The 17,031-nt window shown below is 44.7% G+C and overlaps 1 protein-coding gene and 1 non-coding gene across 2 annotated transcripts; both read left to right on the top strand.

Moving 5' to 3' along the window:
- The first annotated feature begins 125 nt into the window (after positions 1-125).
- Positions 126-15,343, top strand: RNF114 (ring finger protein 114). The gene is made up of 6 exons (XM_024750317.1): positions 126-290; positions 4,359-4,509; positions 6,609-6,715; positions 7,035-7,149; positions 12,684-12,791; positions 13,511-15,343. The coding sequence occupies exons 1-6, from the start codon at positions 151-153 to the stop codon at positions 13,574-13,576; spliced, it is 687 nt and encodes a 228-aa protein (XP_024606085.1). The 5' UTR covers positions 126-150; the 3' UTR covers positions 13,577-15,343.
- Positions 11,139-11,273, top strand: LOC112403111 (small nucleolar RNA SNORA70). Its single transcript, XR_003003844.1, has one exon. It is a non-coding gene; the product is annotated as a small nucleolar RNA SNORA70 (small nucleolar RNA).
- Positions 15,344-17,031: the final 1,688 nt, after the last annotated feature.

Below are 17,031 nucleotides of genomic sequence, written 5' to 3'. Positions count from 1 at the left end.
TTGCCCACCCCCTAGCCCCGCCCCCAGCCCGACGCACGTTCCGTGAGTCACGCCCCCAGTCCGTCGCACGTTTCATAAGCCCCGCCCTAGCCCCTCCCCCGCGCGCTCCTGCTTCTCGGCCGCCGTTGCTCTGCGCTCAGCGGCGGCAAGATGGCGGCGCAACTGCCGGACCGTGATGGTGGTTCGCAGCTGGCAGGGCCGGCGGCGGAGGCCGACCCCCTAGGCCGCTTCACATGTCCCGTGTGCCTAGAGGTGTACGAGAAGCCGGTGCAGGTGCCCTGTGGACACGTGTAAGTGGAGGGTCAGGGGCCGGTCGTGGGGGCGCCTGACTGGGAGGAAAATGGAGCCGAGGAGCGAGGCCTTGGCAGGGAGGGTCTCGAGGAGGGAGCGGGAGGACATGGAGTTCCTGGAGGCCCGTGGAAGTTGGCGGGGTAGTCTTCTCTTCCGCCCTGCTTACTCCCAAGTATCCCGCTCTTCTGTTGAGCGCCTGCTGTGTTACAGGCAGCCTACCAGGCTCCTTCCCACGCGCGATGGTGGAGTCGCACCCTGCTGGGGGTTTGGTAGGGTTTAAAGTCGGCTCTTGGGGAGTCAGTTTCCCTTAAATAGTCTGTACGTGGCCCCTCAAGTACACTGTGTATGGCGTCATGTGTCTAGCTGTGCCAAGTAATGCTAATGTTCACTACAGTTGGGGAAACGCCGGACTAGACCAAAAGAACAAAAGGGAAGTCTTGATGTAGATCTGACCAGTCTGCCCTTCACTGTGAAAGAGGTGGGGAGTTGGCAGATAGGGATTGTTAGCATTCCTACTTGGGTACGAGGTTTGTTTCATTGTATTTGAAATTATAAAGCCTCCATATTGTTAATAGACTGCTTATGACGACTGAAGGAGATGTGTGTGAAAATGTCCAGTATAGGCTCTGGGGTAGGTGCTTTGAGGTTGGCTGGGTTTGAATCTAAGCCTTGCTCTATCAGACACACATCAGACGCTTAAGTTGAAAGAACTGTAGAGAATGTGGCTACCTTCCTCTTGCTACTGGGAGTTGGAGTTTCCTCTGTGGCCTTCCCCAGTGCGCGTCACGGGCATCATCTTGGTATTGGTCTTAGGACCCCTCTGTTGGTCAGTAGGCACAATAGGCACCTACTGGACCTCATGGGCATTCTTATTTCTGCAGCACTACAGCAGGGGAAGAGGGTTGGAGGCCATCTTGCAGGTGAGGGCACTGAGGCTCACTTAGGGCAGGTTCACCATTGTCTACTCTCCCCAGATGGACTGCAGGTGTCTGTTTGCCAGTTCAGAGAACAGTTGGCACCTGGCAAGGGCTCTTGAGGCACACTGACTGCTTTTTGCTTCTTCAAGTGCACCAAGCTCTTTCTAGCTTCAGGCTGTTCCTGTTTGCAGTTCAATTAGCCTGGAACTCTTCTTGCCCCATTTGCACCTCCCCTGTCTCTATCCCAGATCCTTTCCAGACTTCAAGTCCCAGTTTAAGTTACCTCCCTTGTCACCATCCCCATTTAAATTACCTCCCTGCTTGTTTCCTGGGGCTTCTTTCTCCATCCTTGCACAGAGCAAAACTTAGGGATCACGAGGGTAATGATCAGGTCTGTTTTGCGCCTCTTTCTGTCCCAAGTGCCCAGCGTAGTGTCTGAGCAACCATCTTCCAATCTTATGTTCAGCTGGCTAAAATATTTGTGTGCTCACTATGTGCCAGATTTGGGGGCACAGTAGGAAACAAGGTGATTCTGCCCTCGGAGTTCACAGTCCAGTGAATTGATGATAAATAAGTACTAATAATGCTCAAACTTTTGTCAAAGCTCATTGTGCAATGGGAAGGTATTATAGAGATCAAACCTGGGGTGGGGACGGGGAGTGATCAAGTAAGGAACGAATGAACTAAGAAATTAGTGGTGGAAGCAAACTTTGTGAAAGTTGAAGTGGAGCCTAGGTAGCTTTCTGGTTGAGTCCTCTTTTCCTTGGATCAGTCCTCATTATTATGTTTACCCAATTTTGGATTAATTCAGTGGATTTCATTTACAATTAACATTTATAAAGAGGATTGACTCAGCACAATTTGCCACCTGAAGAGAAGCAAAATTTGAGTTTTCCTTGAGCCAGATGGACCTTTCCTAGGTCAGAGGTCAGGGGGCAGTACTGGGATTCAAACCTTGGCTCTTTTCTGTGCTCACCATACTAGCTCCGTGTGTTCATCAGCTCAATGCTGATTAAAGACAGATGGCTACACCTCTGTGAGGGTAGCCAAGTCTCCCTTAGCTCCAGCCAAGTGCTTTTTGCTCTGCCTGGTTGATTTTTGCTAACTTTTGTGCTTGGAAGTGAGCAGCACTGCAGCTCCGGCTGCGTGGGGCATTGATCTTTATAAAACTTTATTTCAAGCCTTGAATTTTACATCCCCCTCCAACTTAGTGGAATACAGCTGGAGAATGGCAGGTGGCTAGGTGCCCAAGAGAAGGATTTTCTAAGTAGCCTTATAACAGGAAGTGGAGCATCTAGAAGGCTGAACTAGAAAAAGGCCCATAAATAGGAAATGGAAACTAAAAGCCAGTCCAAGGTACAGGGGCCATTTAAAAGCAGGCTTGTTCATAGGGTATGACTCGGGCACAGAGTGGCTTGTGAATATTGATCTCTGAGCTGAATCTTGGTGTATGCTTGAAGGGAGGCTTTGAGCCTCTTTTATCTACAAGCTGGGTTTGATTTCATTATGCTCTCTGGGATCTTCTGTGCTCTCTTGGGTACTCTATTGATCTGCCTTTGAGAAGAGGTACAACAAGTGATGGCCATAAGCCCCCATCTGCCTCTTTAACCTCATCGCTTATCCTCTCCCCATGGTCTACCACATCATGGCCTCAGAGACCTTCCTTTCTACCTTTTGGTTCCCGCTTTGCACTTGGTGTCGTCTCTGTGGAACTCTTTTCATCCACGTCTTTGCGGCTCTCCTCATAATTTTAGGTCTCAGCTCAACTGTTACCCGTTTAAAGAAGCTTTCTATGACCCCCTTCCCCCGCAGCTGATCTCTTTGCCTTGTTTTATTTCCTTCATATATTTAATCACTATCTGGAGTTAACACTTGTGTTTTCCCCTACTCTGGAATATAAGCATCACGATGACAGGGATTTTGTTTCGTTCACCACTGTGCCCTCGGTTGTGAATCATTAGACCTCCTCACTTTCTCCCATCCTGGTTTAGAATTTTGTCTAGTAGCATTTAACATCTAGCTAAATAACAAAAAGGAAGAAAATTTTTAGAGACAGTAAAAAATGGTCAGATGCACAGATTACCTTTGATTATATGTCCTGAGTTCTTCCTGGCAGATTTTGTTATCTTGTCTGTCAGGTTGAGTATGTAGCCAGGGTATTTTCATGCTTTATTATTCCTTCCTTCTCTGTACCATATCTGAGTATCACCGCCTGTCTAGGCTTCGGACAGAAAGTTGGTCATCTTTGACTTCTTTTCTTTTCCAAATTCAGTAAATTACCAAGTCCTACTGATTCTACCCCTGAATCATTTCCTGAATTCTTTATTGCCTCATGGTTTCTTGCCTTTGGCCATCTGTTTGGCTTCTACATCAAGTCTTTTCTGCCTTTCCTCATCTACAAAATTTTTTAAACCAGCAACTCTATTGTCCATGATAACGCCAGAGTTATTTTTCTAAAACTTGAATTTGGTCTGGTTGCTACCTTGTTTTAAACACCTGTCTCCCTACTGCTTATGAGGAAAGGTGTTAAACACTCACGATGCATCTGAGGAAATAAAAGTCTTAAGGGCCTGGAATATTCTTCCCCTCCTGTACCACTGAACTCTTTCTTTTAAGGCTCTTTCGCGGATGCTGCCTCTGAAGTCTTACCAGCTCTGTCCTTCTTGGGTCACAACTGTTGCTCTTGACTTTGTGTTTCCATAGTGCTTTGCATTCACCTCTAATGATAGCCGCGTCTGTTTGTGGTGCATTTCATATGTGCTAGACACTGTAGTAAGAGTCTGCTATGCATAATCCATCCTCCCAGCAATCCTAGAAGTAGGTACTACAATCTCCACTTCACAGAGGAGAAACTGAAATTCAGGAGATCCCGCCAAGATCCCTCAGCGGCAGGGGCTAAGGTCTGAAGACTGTGCCGTAGCACCTTCTGCCATGTCATGCGAGTTTGCATTTATTTCTGTTGCTGGACCTGTGTGTTCGTTGCAAGGAACACCCTCCCCCGCTTTTTCTTGCCCAGAAGGACTCAGTATTTGAATCAAGAGCAGGGAACAAGTTGTTTTTTATTCATTGATGTCATTTTAAAAGTTTATCCATTTTTGTTGTCTTGTCTCCACGATGCATGACGCAGGTTCTCTGTATGTCTTGTTCTAGCTTTTGCTCTGCATGCCTGCAGGAATGTCTGAAGCCGAAGAAGCCTGTCTGTGGGGTGTGTCGCAGCACTCTGGCACCTGGCGTCCGAGCCGTGGAGCTCGAGCGGCAGATTGAGAGCACAGAGACTTCTTGCCATGGCTGCCGTAAAAATGTATGTGGAAGTAAAACGGAAGAGTCAGTGTCTTTCTATAAGATGGGTAAAATGTAGATCTGTTGCCACGTCGTTTCTGAAGTTAGAGCGTGACTAAGTGACTAACAGCACGTGTGCATGCTGGTTATCTGTGGCAGTGGCTGTGCTGTTTGCATTTTGGTAACCTTAATTGGTTGTGGTGGGGGTTTTTTTCCTTTAAGAATTGGTTTAGTATATTACATAGTTTAGCTTTGAAAGCCATAGAAATCAGTTGTCCCAGTTTTTTCCTGCAAAAGACCCATTTTCCCAAAGCAGCATACACAGTTTTAATTAGAATATAATGAATGATATTTCTTAATTTTTTAAAATATAAAATGAAGTCAGTGACTCAAAGTTACCTGCTGCAATGAGTTTGAGGGGAAAATTTTTTTTTTTTTTTTTTTGGGCCATAACACCTGGCATGCAGGATCTTAGTTTCCCAACCCCGGGGATGGAACTCGCGCCCCCTGCAGTGGAAGCGTGGAGTCTTAACCACTGGAACACCACGGAAGTCCTGAGGGGAAATTTTATAATGTATATTACTAAAGATATAAAACTTGTTCAACTTTTTAGCACTTGGCAAGGAGGAATTGTAGTGCAAAGGTCATTTGAAGTCATATGAAGTCATTTGATTATAATAGCAATATCTAACATTTGAAATGCATCCATACTCTTTTGTGTGACCATATTAGAGTCAAGAATATTTATCTTAACATCTGTTGTAACTGCACAGGATACAACATTTTATTTTCAAAGAGATATACACAGCATTATTGGTTTTTAAATCATTATGATTTTATTAATTCCAGACAACACAAAAATATAAACTAATGTAGGCTTGTTCCCCACTCCAGAGATGACCTCTTTAAAAATGCTTCAATTTAGAAGGCTGCAAGATATTTTTCTGCCCATTGACAAACACAAGTGTGAGATTTCTACAAAATAGGATCATACTATAATATATATTTCTACAAGTTCTTTTCACTTTTGAAAACTTTTTTTTACTTAATGACTTATTTGACATCCTCGCATTTTAGTTTCATTACTTTAACACCTTAATATGGATAGCCATAAAATGGATATACCTTACTATTTCTTTCCTTTCAGAGTGATTTAGCACTAGGGGTACACAGTGGCTGCAGTTCTGAGTAGGGCTCTTTCCCGTCCCTTTTAATTGGGAGCTCTTTGATAGACAGCTTGAGGTCAAGTTCTTTAGCTGGAGGTAAGACAGAAAGAAGTATCATGGTAAGCCAGAGCTCAAATACTGAAACATATTTTTCCTTGTAGTTTCTTTTGATTTAGAAACTCGAGATACTGAAATAAAGTTTCCTGTTACCTTCATCTTTCTTTATGTATGCATGATGAGTTTTTTAAAATTTCTGTATGCTTTTGATTTTCTTCATTTTAAAGATTAGTGATTGTATTGTATTATATCTCCAGAAATGTTTATCTCCCCTTTACCTCCTCTTTCTTCATTCCTTACACTTTTTCTTTCTTTTTAGATCACCTGCGATGAAGCACTCTTCTGTGGGTTTTCTTTTCTCTTTCCATCTTGCAAAGACTAGATTTTATTAGAGAAATAGAATTCAGATTCTGGGTTTTTTTTGTAAGATCATTTATCACAATCTGGTGATAGGATATAATTGTTTAACTAGGATTACTAGCCTTTATCCCTTTTACGTAAATCATCACTTTTCTTTGCCGCACTTATAATGGAATGTGGTTCTTGGCTTGCGTAAGGAGATTAGTTTAAGTGCTAGTGTGGAAAACTTTAAAAACTTCACTGGGTTTGGAGTGCCTCTGTGAGCAGAGAGCATATCATGAATAAAGCAGACCTCTCTGCGAGTGATTTTAGAGTGGAGGCAGATAGCCTCGTTTGGTCACGTAAAACATCAGCCTTGGTATTAACAGAAACCCTGCAACAGTCAGAGTTTCAGTCCCATCAGCATAGCCAGAAGTCTGGTGAGATTGTTTTCCAGGGCGATATAGGTCTAGTTTTCATCTTGCCTTCACTTTGGGACTGTGTTGGACTGGGTACAAGTTCCTGACTAACTTGTGGGCTCTGATTCTTCCTACTTAAGTTCTTCCTATCCAAGATCCGTGCACATGTGGCTACCTGTTCCAAATACCAGAATTACATCATGGAAGGTGTGAAGGCCACCACCAAGGATGTGTCCCTTCAGCCAAGGTAAATGACTCTGTCACTCTCTTAGGTGAACGTCTTTCTTCATGAGTTTTGGAAAGTGGCGGTATAATTGTTATGCTGGCTAAAGCTGATGTAAGGTTTTGTTTTGGGATGGGTGTGGAGAAGGACTCTCATGTTCGCTTCAAATATTAGCTGATCTGTTATTTTCAGTCATTTGACCTGATGCATAAGTGATCATCAGAACCTCTGTCATGACACATTGAGTGAACTTTGCTCCTTTTGGGAGGGAACAGTGATTGAAATTATGTGGAAAGTTACTCACAGAGAGGTTTCTTCTTTTTTCCTGCCTTTCATCTTCCAGAAATGTCCCAAACCGTTATACTTTCCCTTGTCCTTACTGTCCCGAGAAGAATTTTGATCAAGAAGGACTTGTAGAACACTGCAGGTTGTTGCATAGCACGGACACCAAATCTGTGGTAAGAGTAACTCCTTGAGTTTTTTGTTTTGTTATGTGGGTTTTTGTTGTTGTTTTTTGAATTTTTATGAGGAAAAAAAGTCAAACTTAACAGAAAAATTACAGGGTTAGTTAAATGAACTCTATGTACCCTTTACCTAGGGTCACAGATTAATAAGATTTTACCATATTTGCTTAACTATACTCTATATACATATTTTATGCTAACCATTTGAGAGTAAGTTACAGATATCATGACCCTTTGTCCCTAAATACTTCAGCACATATCTCCTAAGAAGAAGTAAATGTCTTCTTAGAAAACCACATTTTTTTGTGAGTTTGATTTTCACATTCAGGAATTGTAACATTGATACAATCTAATACCTACTTTGGGATTCATATTTAAATTTTAACAATTGTAGTGTCCTTCATAGCAATCTCCCCTGGCCCCAAAATCCTGGATCTGTGTGTTGTATTTAGGTGTCATGTCTCTTTAGTCCTCAGTTTTTCTTTGTCTTTCATGACCTTGACATTTTTAAAGAGGACAGGCCAGTTGTTTTGTAGAATGTCCTTCAATTTGGGTTTGTCTGTTTCTTCATGATCACGAGCAGGGAGGCTACATCTTCTGGGTATACATCAGGTGGGTCGTGTGATGTTTGTTGTTCCCATTGTTGGTAATGTTAACTTGGATCCCCTGGTGTCTGCATAAAGCTGCCATTTGAGTAGCTTCTTCATAGTTGTGGGGAAAGAGAATGTAGATGAAATTATTAGGAAAGTGCTTATCAGTCCTTTGATATTTAATTTATATATCAAGGCTGACATGTAGTTTTCTTTAAAAAAAAAAAGTTTGAATTTGGTCCATCTCAGCAGTGTTACCCTTCCCTCTTAATGTGATTGACAGACTAGGTCTTAATACAACTTTCTCTATAGTTTTGTTTGTTTTCCAATTTATCTCACGCTGCTTCTGTTGAACTATGTAGCTAGTTTTATGAGCAGATCTTCAGCTCCACTGCTGTAAAAGATGGTGTACAGACTTGAGAATTTGCATGAGTTTTTGCTAGTAGAATTAGGCCTGATGGCACTCGGTGTTTTTCTGTCTTAAATCTTAAGATTCAGCTGGTCTGTTTGAGAATACCTTGAATCTTCTCTATTGAACTCCTTGCCAAGTCCAAATTCTGGTCAGTACAGCTACTTTTTACACTGGGCTCCCTGGACTCTTAATGTTGTGCTGTGACAGATTCCACAGATGAACCCCCTCTCTCTCTGCTTTTCCCAACTCCCCAAACTAGGGAACTGGGCTGGCTTGGCCCAGCGAGCACCCTGTTTTCAGCCAGGCCCTATTGCCGCTAGGCACACACACACACTGTCTGGTGGCTGTTCTGGGCACTCTCTTTTCATTAAGTTCCTGGCATGAACTATCCCCATCTTTTCCACAGATAATGGTGAGTCCTGCTTTTCACTAAGTTCCAAGTACCAGGTGTGTGTTCCTTTCTTCTCTGTTTGTTCTGTCTCAGGAGCTCTCTGATCTATCTCTGAGGTTACAGACTGGCAGCCTGTCTGGCCCATACCCATTTTCATTTCCCCAAACTTTAAAAATTAGCAGATTTCTCAATCTTGATACTCCACATTTGAGAAATGAGAAGTTCCGGCAAGAGTTGGCTGGTTCTGAGTAGTGCTGGCCCCTCTAGATGGGATGGCTCACAGACATCCTGCTTTGCTTGTTTGCCTTTCCCGCCAGGTTCCTGTGAACACTTGAGTGTGCACCCCTCCTTCTGTGTCCTTATCATTCCCTCGTGCTGAGGAAAATGCTCCTTTGCAAGTCTGCCTCTTCTCTGCCCACATCCTCAGATCCAGGCAGAGGACTGAGACTAGGGCCTTGCCCTGCCCCTGAGGCTTCCTCTCCCCACCATGTCTCTCCTGTCACCTTCAGCTTATCTCTCTACCCGCTCCTAACACTTGCTTTCCTTCAGACATGCCCAATCTTCCCTGTCTAATTGGTGGGAGGAATATTTGATCCACTGTTTTCTCTATATAGCCTGCAGTTTCTCTTTTCCTTCAGGCTTTGGTTTGTCAGCTGCTGCTGTCTCTTCCGTATTCTCCTTTATACCTTTAGAGTCCAGCGTCCACTGCTGGCATCACATTCTCCATGGACCCAGCTGGTCTTCTTAAGTCCTTGTTTTCTCTCACCTCGCTGCAATTTTTAAAATTTGTTTCTTTGTATGTAGTCAGTTCCTTGTAATAAGAAGTGGACTGTGGCCCCTTCCCCTAGACTCCTGGTTCCCTCTATATCATCAGTTATTCAAGTATTTTTTATATTCTTGCAGTTTAGTTTATGTTCGGATGTGAGAAATGCATTATATTACCACTTGTCATTTTTGTATAATAAAAGTAAACTCAGTGTAAAAGTAGAACACCACACCATGCCTGCCGACCTTGCATGAGATCAGTCACAAGGAACTGATTATTTTCTCTCAGAAATAAACAGCCTCATCATTTGATACTAATACCCATCCTTCTGAGATCTGTATCTTTATTACATAGATGAGTGTTGAGGTTTCTGAGGCAGATGCCAATCTGGAATGGTCATCACACCCCAGAGCCATCTGGGATGAGCCACTTCTCAGCCGCCATGTCTTCAGATTCATCTGCATTAAACTTAGTAAATCCCCACTCCTTGGAGATGCAGATTTCCTGGCGGCCAGGGCACCTGAACTTGGCCCTGCACAGGGCCTCAATCACATGCTCCTCGTTCTGCAGCTTGGTGTGGATGGGCATGATGACTTTGCCAAGGGAAGACTCTGGCTACTGTGCCCGAGGGCCTTCCCAAGGCACCCTGTATACCTGTCTGGAGCCTAGACTGAGGACGGCCTGAGGCCAGACATTTTCTTTCCCTATGATTCCAGAATAGCTGCTCAGTACACATTCTTTGTCTGCACTAAGCATGATATGTTCTATGAAAAACACCCCAAAGCCAGGTTTTCAGCTGCTTCTTCAAGATGTTTCAGTTATGGTTCTTAATAACTAATTACTAATTGCAAGAGCAAATGAGCTTAGACACAGACACACAAACACCACCACCTGCTCCCACTACCCATTTTCCATTTTAAAGTTAGCCAGATAAGCTCAACTATTTTAGTAATTATGAAAACTAAAACAGATGTTAAATCAAATGATAGAGCTACTCAAATTCATTTCCTACCACTGTCTCCCCTGCACTCATTTCTGGAAGTGAATAAGAAACCAGCGTACCACCCATGCTAAGTGGATTGCCCACATTGTGAAGCTGGTTAGTGCAGAACCAGTACTGGAACCCAGTGTCCTGGCTCCTAAACCAGTTCTCTCTTAACAGCATCAGAGGCACCTCTGTCGGGTGCTGATTGGCCTCTGAGTAGTGCTCAACTGTGTGTGGAAAATACAGTTATGTCATCCAGTGACATTTCTAGCTTTCAAATGTATGATTCATGTGCGTCCTCCTTTTTTGTCCCCCTTTGGATGCAAGTGACAGCGCATTTCTACACACTGTAACCAGTGTTGTTGACATCTGTCCACATCAGTACATGTAGATCTGATTCTTTTTTAATGAGCTTCTCAGTTTTCCATTACTTGTCTGTACCATGATTTAACTGGTCCCTTATTGATAAACGTCAAGGTTACTTCCAGACGGTATCAGAAAATTTGATTAAAGACTGGATATTAAATGCTACTAAAAAAAATTGATCGTTGGGTGAGGTTATAAATAGTACTGTACTTGTAAAGGGAAACACATATTTTTAGGACTGTTCTGAAACAGTTAAGGGTGAATTGTTGTGTCCTATTTTTAAATGCTTCATTTTTTGCTGAAGTAAGTATGCCAAACTTAAATCTAGGTGTTGGGGATAAGGGATGGTTTATCAAACTATTGTCTACTTTCCTATAGTTCTGAAGTTTTTCATAGTACATTTGTAAAGGCTGTCATAGATTTTAACATACCTTTGCCTGTATTTACGTATGTCTGAAAAATAAAGTCTTAGCCTGCAGCCAGTTAAGCCGACCGTGCTCTTTTCTCCATGGGGGCCCGGTGTGCAATGGCTGCAGAGAGCAGCCTCCTTGGTAGTGTATGCAGCCTGTTGCCTGTACGGGTTGCCCTAAGGGACCTTGGAGACAGCCCTTTCCAGTGGACATTTGTGTCCGGCCTCAGGCCGTCCCCAGTCTAGGCTCCAAACAGGTATACAGGGTGCCTTGGGAAGGCCCTTGGGCACAGTAGCCAGAGTCTTCCCTTGGCGAAGTCATCATGCCCATCCACACCAAGCTGCAGAACGAGGAGCATGTGATTGAGGCCCTGTGCAGGGCCAAGTTCAGGCGCCCTGGCCACCAGGAAATCTGCATCTCCAAGGAGTGAGGATTTACTAAGTTGAATGCGGATGAATCTGAAGACATGGTGGCTGAGAAGTGGCTTATCCCAGATAGCTCTGGGGTCAAATACATCACTAATCGTGGCTCCTGGACAGAGACACTCATGAGACCTTGGCCCTGTCCCTTCCTCACTGAGGCCCATCAGTGAATCCCACTTCCTAACAAAAAAAGAATAGTAATAAAGTCTTAGATATGGATTAATTTGGTCAAAGGTTAAGTACACTCATAATTTTGATAGATATTGCTAAACTACTCTGTGGTATCTGGTACTGCAGCCTAATTTTTTGTCCTTTTTTTTTTCCCTCCTTTGGCTTCTTGAAATCCCTCTGATTATTTTGTCTCTGTTGAAGCCTCACGTCCTTCAGCCCTTGGTCCTCTGTTCTGCCCCTCTCCTTCTGCAGAACTCCTTAAATGTCAGTGTTTCAGCCCTCCCCTTTGGAAGCCTCCTCCTCCCCAGACTCTGGTTCTGATTATGCTCTCCTCCACAGCGCCAGCCGCCTGCCTAGCTCCTTCACCATTTCATATTTATCTTATGTCAGCCCCCTTTGTCACATATCTTCCTTGTAGATGGTGGGGTTCCGTTGGCAAGCCAGACCACTTATGCCTGCTTTTCCCCCCCTCCAACTCCTCTCTGCCCCTCGCGGTGAATTTTCCATTCTAGCCAGACTAATTGGCTTGTTGCCATGTACTCTTTGTCTTTCCAAATACCTCCCGCTCTTCAAAGCCCAAATCAATCTCTTGTATGAAGGCTCTTTAGCCTGAGCCCCCTCATCTGAGCATTTACTTTATAAAAATAAGCACTTAAGGCTGTGTTTTACTTCCTTGGGATGTCGCTCATCTGTCATTTCCTTGGTTTTCTTTGTGCTTTTAGATCATTTTGTGTGCTGGGTTGGAAGGTCGTAGTCTAGGCTCCTTCTAGGCTGACACAGTGTTCTCACCTCAGCAGGGAATCAGAAATGGGTGGTATCATGGCCTAAGCCTTTTGAGTCGAGTGGGAGACTGACAGTGTCTTCTGGGATGTGAATGTGCACTTGAAGATGTGACCAGGCCCTGGACTGGTGGTCAGGAAAGCTGTCCTGGAAGAAAGGTGGCTGGACACAGGCCACAGAGGGCTAATGTCAGCTCAGACATCCAGCACCTGATACCATGCTTCTTTATTGAAAGGTTTGCCCGATATGTGCCTCGATGCCCTGGGGAGACCCTAACTACCGCAGCGCCAACTTCATAGAGCACATCCAGCGCCGGCACCAGTTTTCTTACGACACTTTCGTGGTGAGTCTGGAGCCTGTGCTCTTAACTCCTTCCCCCGGGGGGTGGCACAGCTCCCTCCCTTCTCTTACCTGGAGAACTGTGGGCCCCCTTGGTGAGTTTTGTCACTGATGTGATGGGCTTCCTGGAATGACAGCTGTGTGGTATTTAAGGAGATGAACTGGCCAGTCATCTAGACTGAGATATAGTAAGCTTGCTTTTATTTTATGTTTTCCAAAACTTTTGTCCACTTCAGTATGTGGTTTCTACCTGTTATGGAACCTGGTTTAGGATGCTTAAGCTCAGGTGCCCACGGGAACCAGGCAAGTAATGGAAGTGATTCTGCTAAGGAATTGCAAGCTGGGCGGTGTATGACTCAGGTAATGCAGCCAGCAACGCCAGCTGCAATTCCCAAATAGATAGCTTTGCCTCATTGAATCGAAAAGGCTGCTTTTACTTCAGAACGCTCCAGGTCTGAATGCTTGGTCTGTGCCAGGCTTCACTCAGGTGCTCTCTGGTCCCCACCCTTCCGTCTGAGGGAGCCGTCATCATGGTCATCGTCAGGATGAGGCAGCCGAGGCACAGAGAGATCAAGCACTTTCCCGGAGTCATGCAGCCGGCATCGCGGACTGTGGAGCTGGCCCCTCCAGAGCCACCGCTCACATGCCCTGCTTCTCCAGCTGAAAGGGAGCTCTTGCAGCTGCGCACAGTTGGCTGAGGCCGAGCGTCTTTTTTGCCCGTAGGATTACGACGTGGATGAAGAGGACATGATGAACCAGGTGCTGCAGCGCTCCATCATCGACCAGTGAGCAGGCTCTGCTGGGGCTCGTGTTCCAGAGCTTCCATTACATGTTCCGCGGGAAACGTGTGACTCCTCCACCTAAATGTACAACAGACCTGGAAGTGAGCCGTGGTATTAGGACAGGGTCACTGCCGACGGGGAACAGGTCCCCAGATCAGAGCCCTCCTTTCCTTTGGTCTTTTCCCCTACTGTTTACCCTGCTTGTCACATGTCTGGTCTTGCTCCTCAGCCACGTCCTGCAGCTTCTGCCTCCTTTTTGGAAGGGAACCCAGCTTCTCCACCTGTCCTTGTTTCACATTTGAGCCTCATGTTCGATGTTGACCTCTCAGGTCCTCTGAGCCAGCCAGGACCTTTTCTGAGTCATGAATAGCGCAGATGAGACAAGCGTCTCCTCTCCTTGTCTCCGGGGTGTGTGAGCTCTGGCAATAATGCATCTGATCAGTGATGGAGCTCCTTCTGTGCTGTGCAAGTTCCTGTTAGTTGGTCCTTGGCAGCAGCTGCCAGAAGCTGGAGTTACCTCATGGGAAACATTTCACACGTCCTGTTGGCGTGAATGTTCTGGACTTAACATGGTCTGGTGCTGGAAGTTTTGCTTAGTGATATTTTCCTACCATTCCTGCACACCCTTAGGATTAACTGGTTCAATCTTAAATGCCTGCATGGTGCCTTTTTAGGATAAAGGTGTAACCACGTATTTTTAGTGAAAGTAAGTGTTCCTGGCTTAGGAAAGTTAAACTCCATTTATCCATAAGTGGGGAGGAGGGTCAGCTAAGTGAGGTGGGTGGGCCATAGCTTTTTGGTTCTGATTTTCAAACTAATGAAGTATTTTCCGGTGACTTGGTTATGTTTGCTTCTCTACTGGGGAGCCTGCTTATGTTCCTGTCCTTGAAGCACAAAAAGGAGTCCTCAAATGAATAAGAAGTTTGGGGGCTCCAGTGGATACTAGTTCTTTTATTTGGTAATTTAGATTAAACTGTGTGTTGCTTTTCTATCACGAATGGTTTCCTTATAAAACTGGTTTCAACACGTAAGTCGGTGTGTGAAGACCTGCCTTCTAAAGCGGAGGGGTTGGGGAGATCTGGTATCGCCGCTGCTGTCTCTGACAAGACACGCTGTTCAGAAGGCACAGCACACTTCCTGGGAGCAGTTGGTAATGGAAGCTGTCCACTGGAAACTTGCTTTGCTAATACCTTCGGAAACCTGAAGTTCGACTGTTTCACGAATATTAATAAATACGAGACTAAGGGCTGTCTAATCTGTAGGAGCAGAGCTTCTGATCCACCAGAAGGCATCTGGGTCTAGGTTCATTTTTCCTTGTTAGATCTCTTGTCTGAATATGGACATTGTTTCTGGTCAGTGGCTGAGGTTTCAGATGACAAGGGGCTCTGGGCCCGTGCACTGAGCTGTGGGCCTCGCGCTCCCTGCCAGCGAGAGCTGCACGTGCCCAGGGCCCAGCAAAGACGGGCCCTCTGGGGGCAAAGTAACTTCTTCTAATGTGCTGTTGCTTGGGAGGGCCCCGATGTTATGGTCAGATTCTTCACTGTAATTTCTGGAAGAAGTTCATCTCAGTCTAAGTTTAGAGGGAAATTTGACAAAACCTTCATTTGCGGGACCTGATGATGGTGGTCTCACTGGTGACACCAAGAAACTGAGTTCCTTGTATTAAGTGCACTTCACGTATTTCTAATAAGACGACTTTCCAGAAAGTGACATTTGTTATGTTCTGGCTTTTAAAAGGTGAAATATAAATAAATTTCATAATTTATCCAACTGGTAAGCTGTAATGCCTGTTTTCATTAACCACCATTTGCTGAAGTCTGGGTCTGGGGGGCTCCCGGAAGATTGTTGCTCTTTTTAAGGGGAAGTTCTTGTCTGTCATGAGTGAGTCCCATCTGGGTCTGATCTCAGCTCTGACACTTCGCCGGCTGGCTTCACCGGGCCTGTGTTGTCTGGAGAACGAAACCCCTTCCCCGCCGAATCCCCCCCTTGCCCCCCATGTTGGGAGGTCCCATGAGGCAAGAAGTGGCTGTGTTCCATGAAACGACTTCAGGTGCCTTAGCGGCAGCCCTGAAACATCATAGCAGAGGGTTCCACACGTGAACATCTGAGGTCATGGGCGTGTTTCTGTTCTGCACTCTGCCGCTGGCTGTAGGATGTCTGGAAAATACTTCGCCCTCCCGATTTAAATAGGTTTTAATAGGATCTATCTCCTACATGTGGAGAAGGGACAACAGCGGGGAAAGAGGGGAAGCAGAGACCAGGGAGGCTGCTGTTGGCGGTTCCGGGCAGGAGACAGCGGCTGCTTGGGGCCCTGTAGCCATAGGGGTGCTGAAGTCTGATTCCGTCAGATATTTTTTGAGGGTAAGGTGTGAAAGCAAGAGAGGAGTTGCCATGAGAGAATGACACCAAGGTTTGGGACTTGAATGACTGGGGGGTGGAGTTATCTTTCTGAATTGAAGGGAAGACTCCAAGAGGAGCAGCTGTGGGGGAATCAGATGTTTTAGGAATGGGTACCTAGGCCTTGGGATAAGACTTCAAGTTCTAGCATCATGCACAAGATACAGGAAGTGCCAGCCCTCAAGCAACTCAAATAGGACTAGGATGTGCCTGGGGCACTTAAATAACTCTAAAAGTTACTCTGATATTGTCAGTTACTCTGATGTCAAAGATGGATGTGGATCAAACTATTTCTTAAAATGTATGACTAGACAATATATTTCTACACTTGTTTTAAATATAGTATAATTAAAAATAGGCATTAGAAGTATTTCATCTTCAGTGCTAAAAGCTCTCACATTCAGTTTGGCCAAAAAACTTTTTTGATTTCCTTATATTCAGGCATATATATGGTGTTTACTAAGCACCCATTATGAGCCAGGATTGTGCTAGCCACTGGGGATTTATACACTAATCAAATGTATAATTACAGGCTGTTAAGTCCTCGTGGTAGGGGATTAATAAATGGTAGCTATTTCATAAATAGTAAATACCTCCTACTTTATAAAGAAACTAGAAGCCAGAAGTCCAAAGGCTTACAGAAGCATCTAGACCTTTTATCCCTTCTCTACCTGTGCCTTCTCCCTTTCCTATAATATTGCATGGGAGTGTAATTTGCCCAAGTTAGGAAGTGAACACCAGGAATATTCATACTAAAAAATTATTTGTTGTTTGTTTGAAATTCATATTTAACTGGGTGTCCTGTATTTTTATCCATTGTCTGGAAACCCTAGTCAATGTATATTAGCCGAATAAATGTCCTGAACATCTGCTATATGCCAGGCAGCTCACACCTTGTCATTAAATCATCATTTGTGCAGTTACTTGTTTTAATGGCTGCCTCGCACACTAACAAGCTCTTGAGGGCAAGGACCATACCTGTCTCATGCGCCACTCTCCTCCATACTTGACCCCGAGTATACTCAGTAAATATTCCTAGAATTGAAATGGAACTAAAGGGAGCCC

The sequence above is a fragment of the Neophocaena asiaeorientalis genome, unplaced genomic scaffold (genome assembly GCF_003031525.2).
Source record: "Neophocaena asiaeorientalis asiaeorientalis breed wild unplaced genomic scaffold, Neophocaena_asiaeorientalis_V1.1 scaffold606, whole genome shotgun sequence".
NCBI classification, from domain to species: Eukaryota; Metazoa; Chordata; class Mammalia; order Artiodactyla; family Phocoenidae; genus Neophocaena; species Neophocaena asiaeorientalis.
The sequence above is the reverse complement of the archived record's forward strand: the minus strand, read 5'-3'. Positions and strand labels throughout refer to the sequence as shown.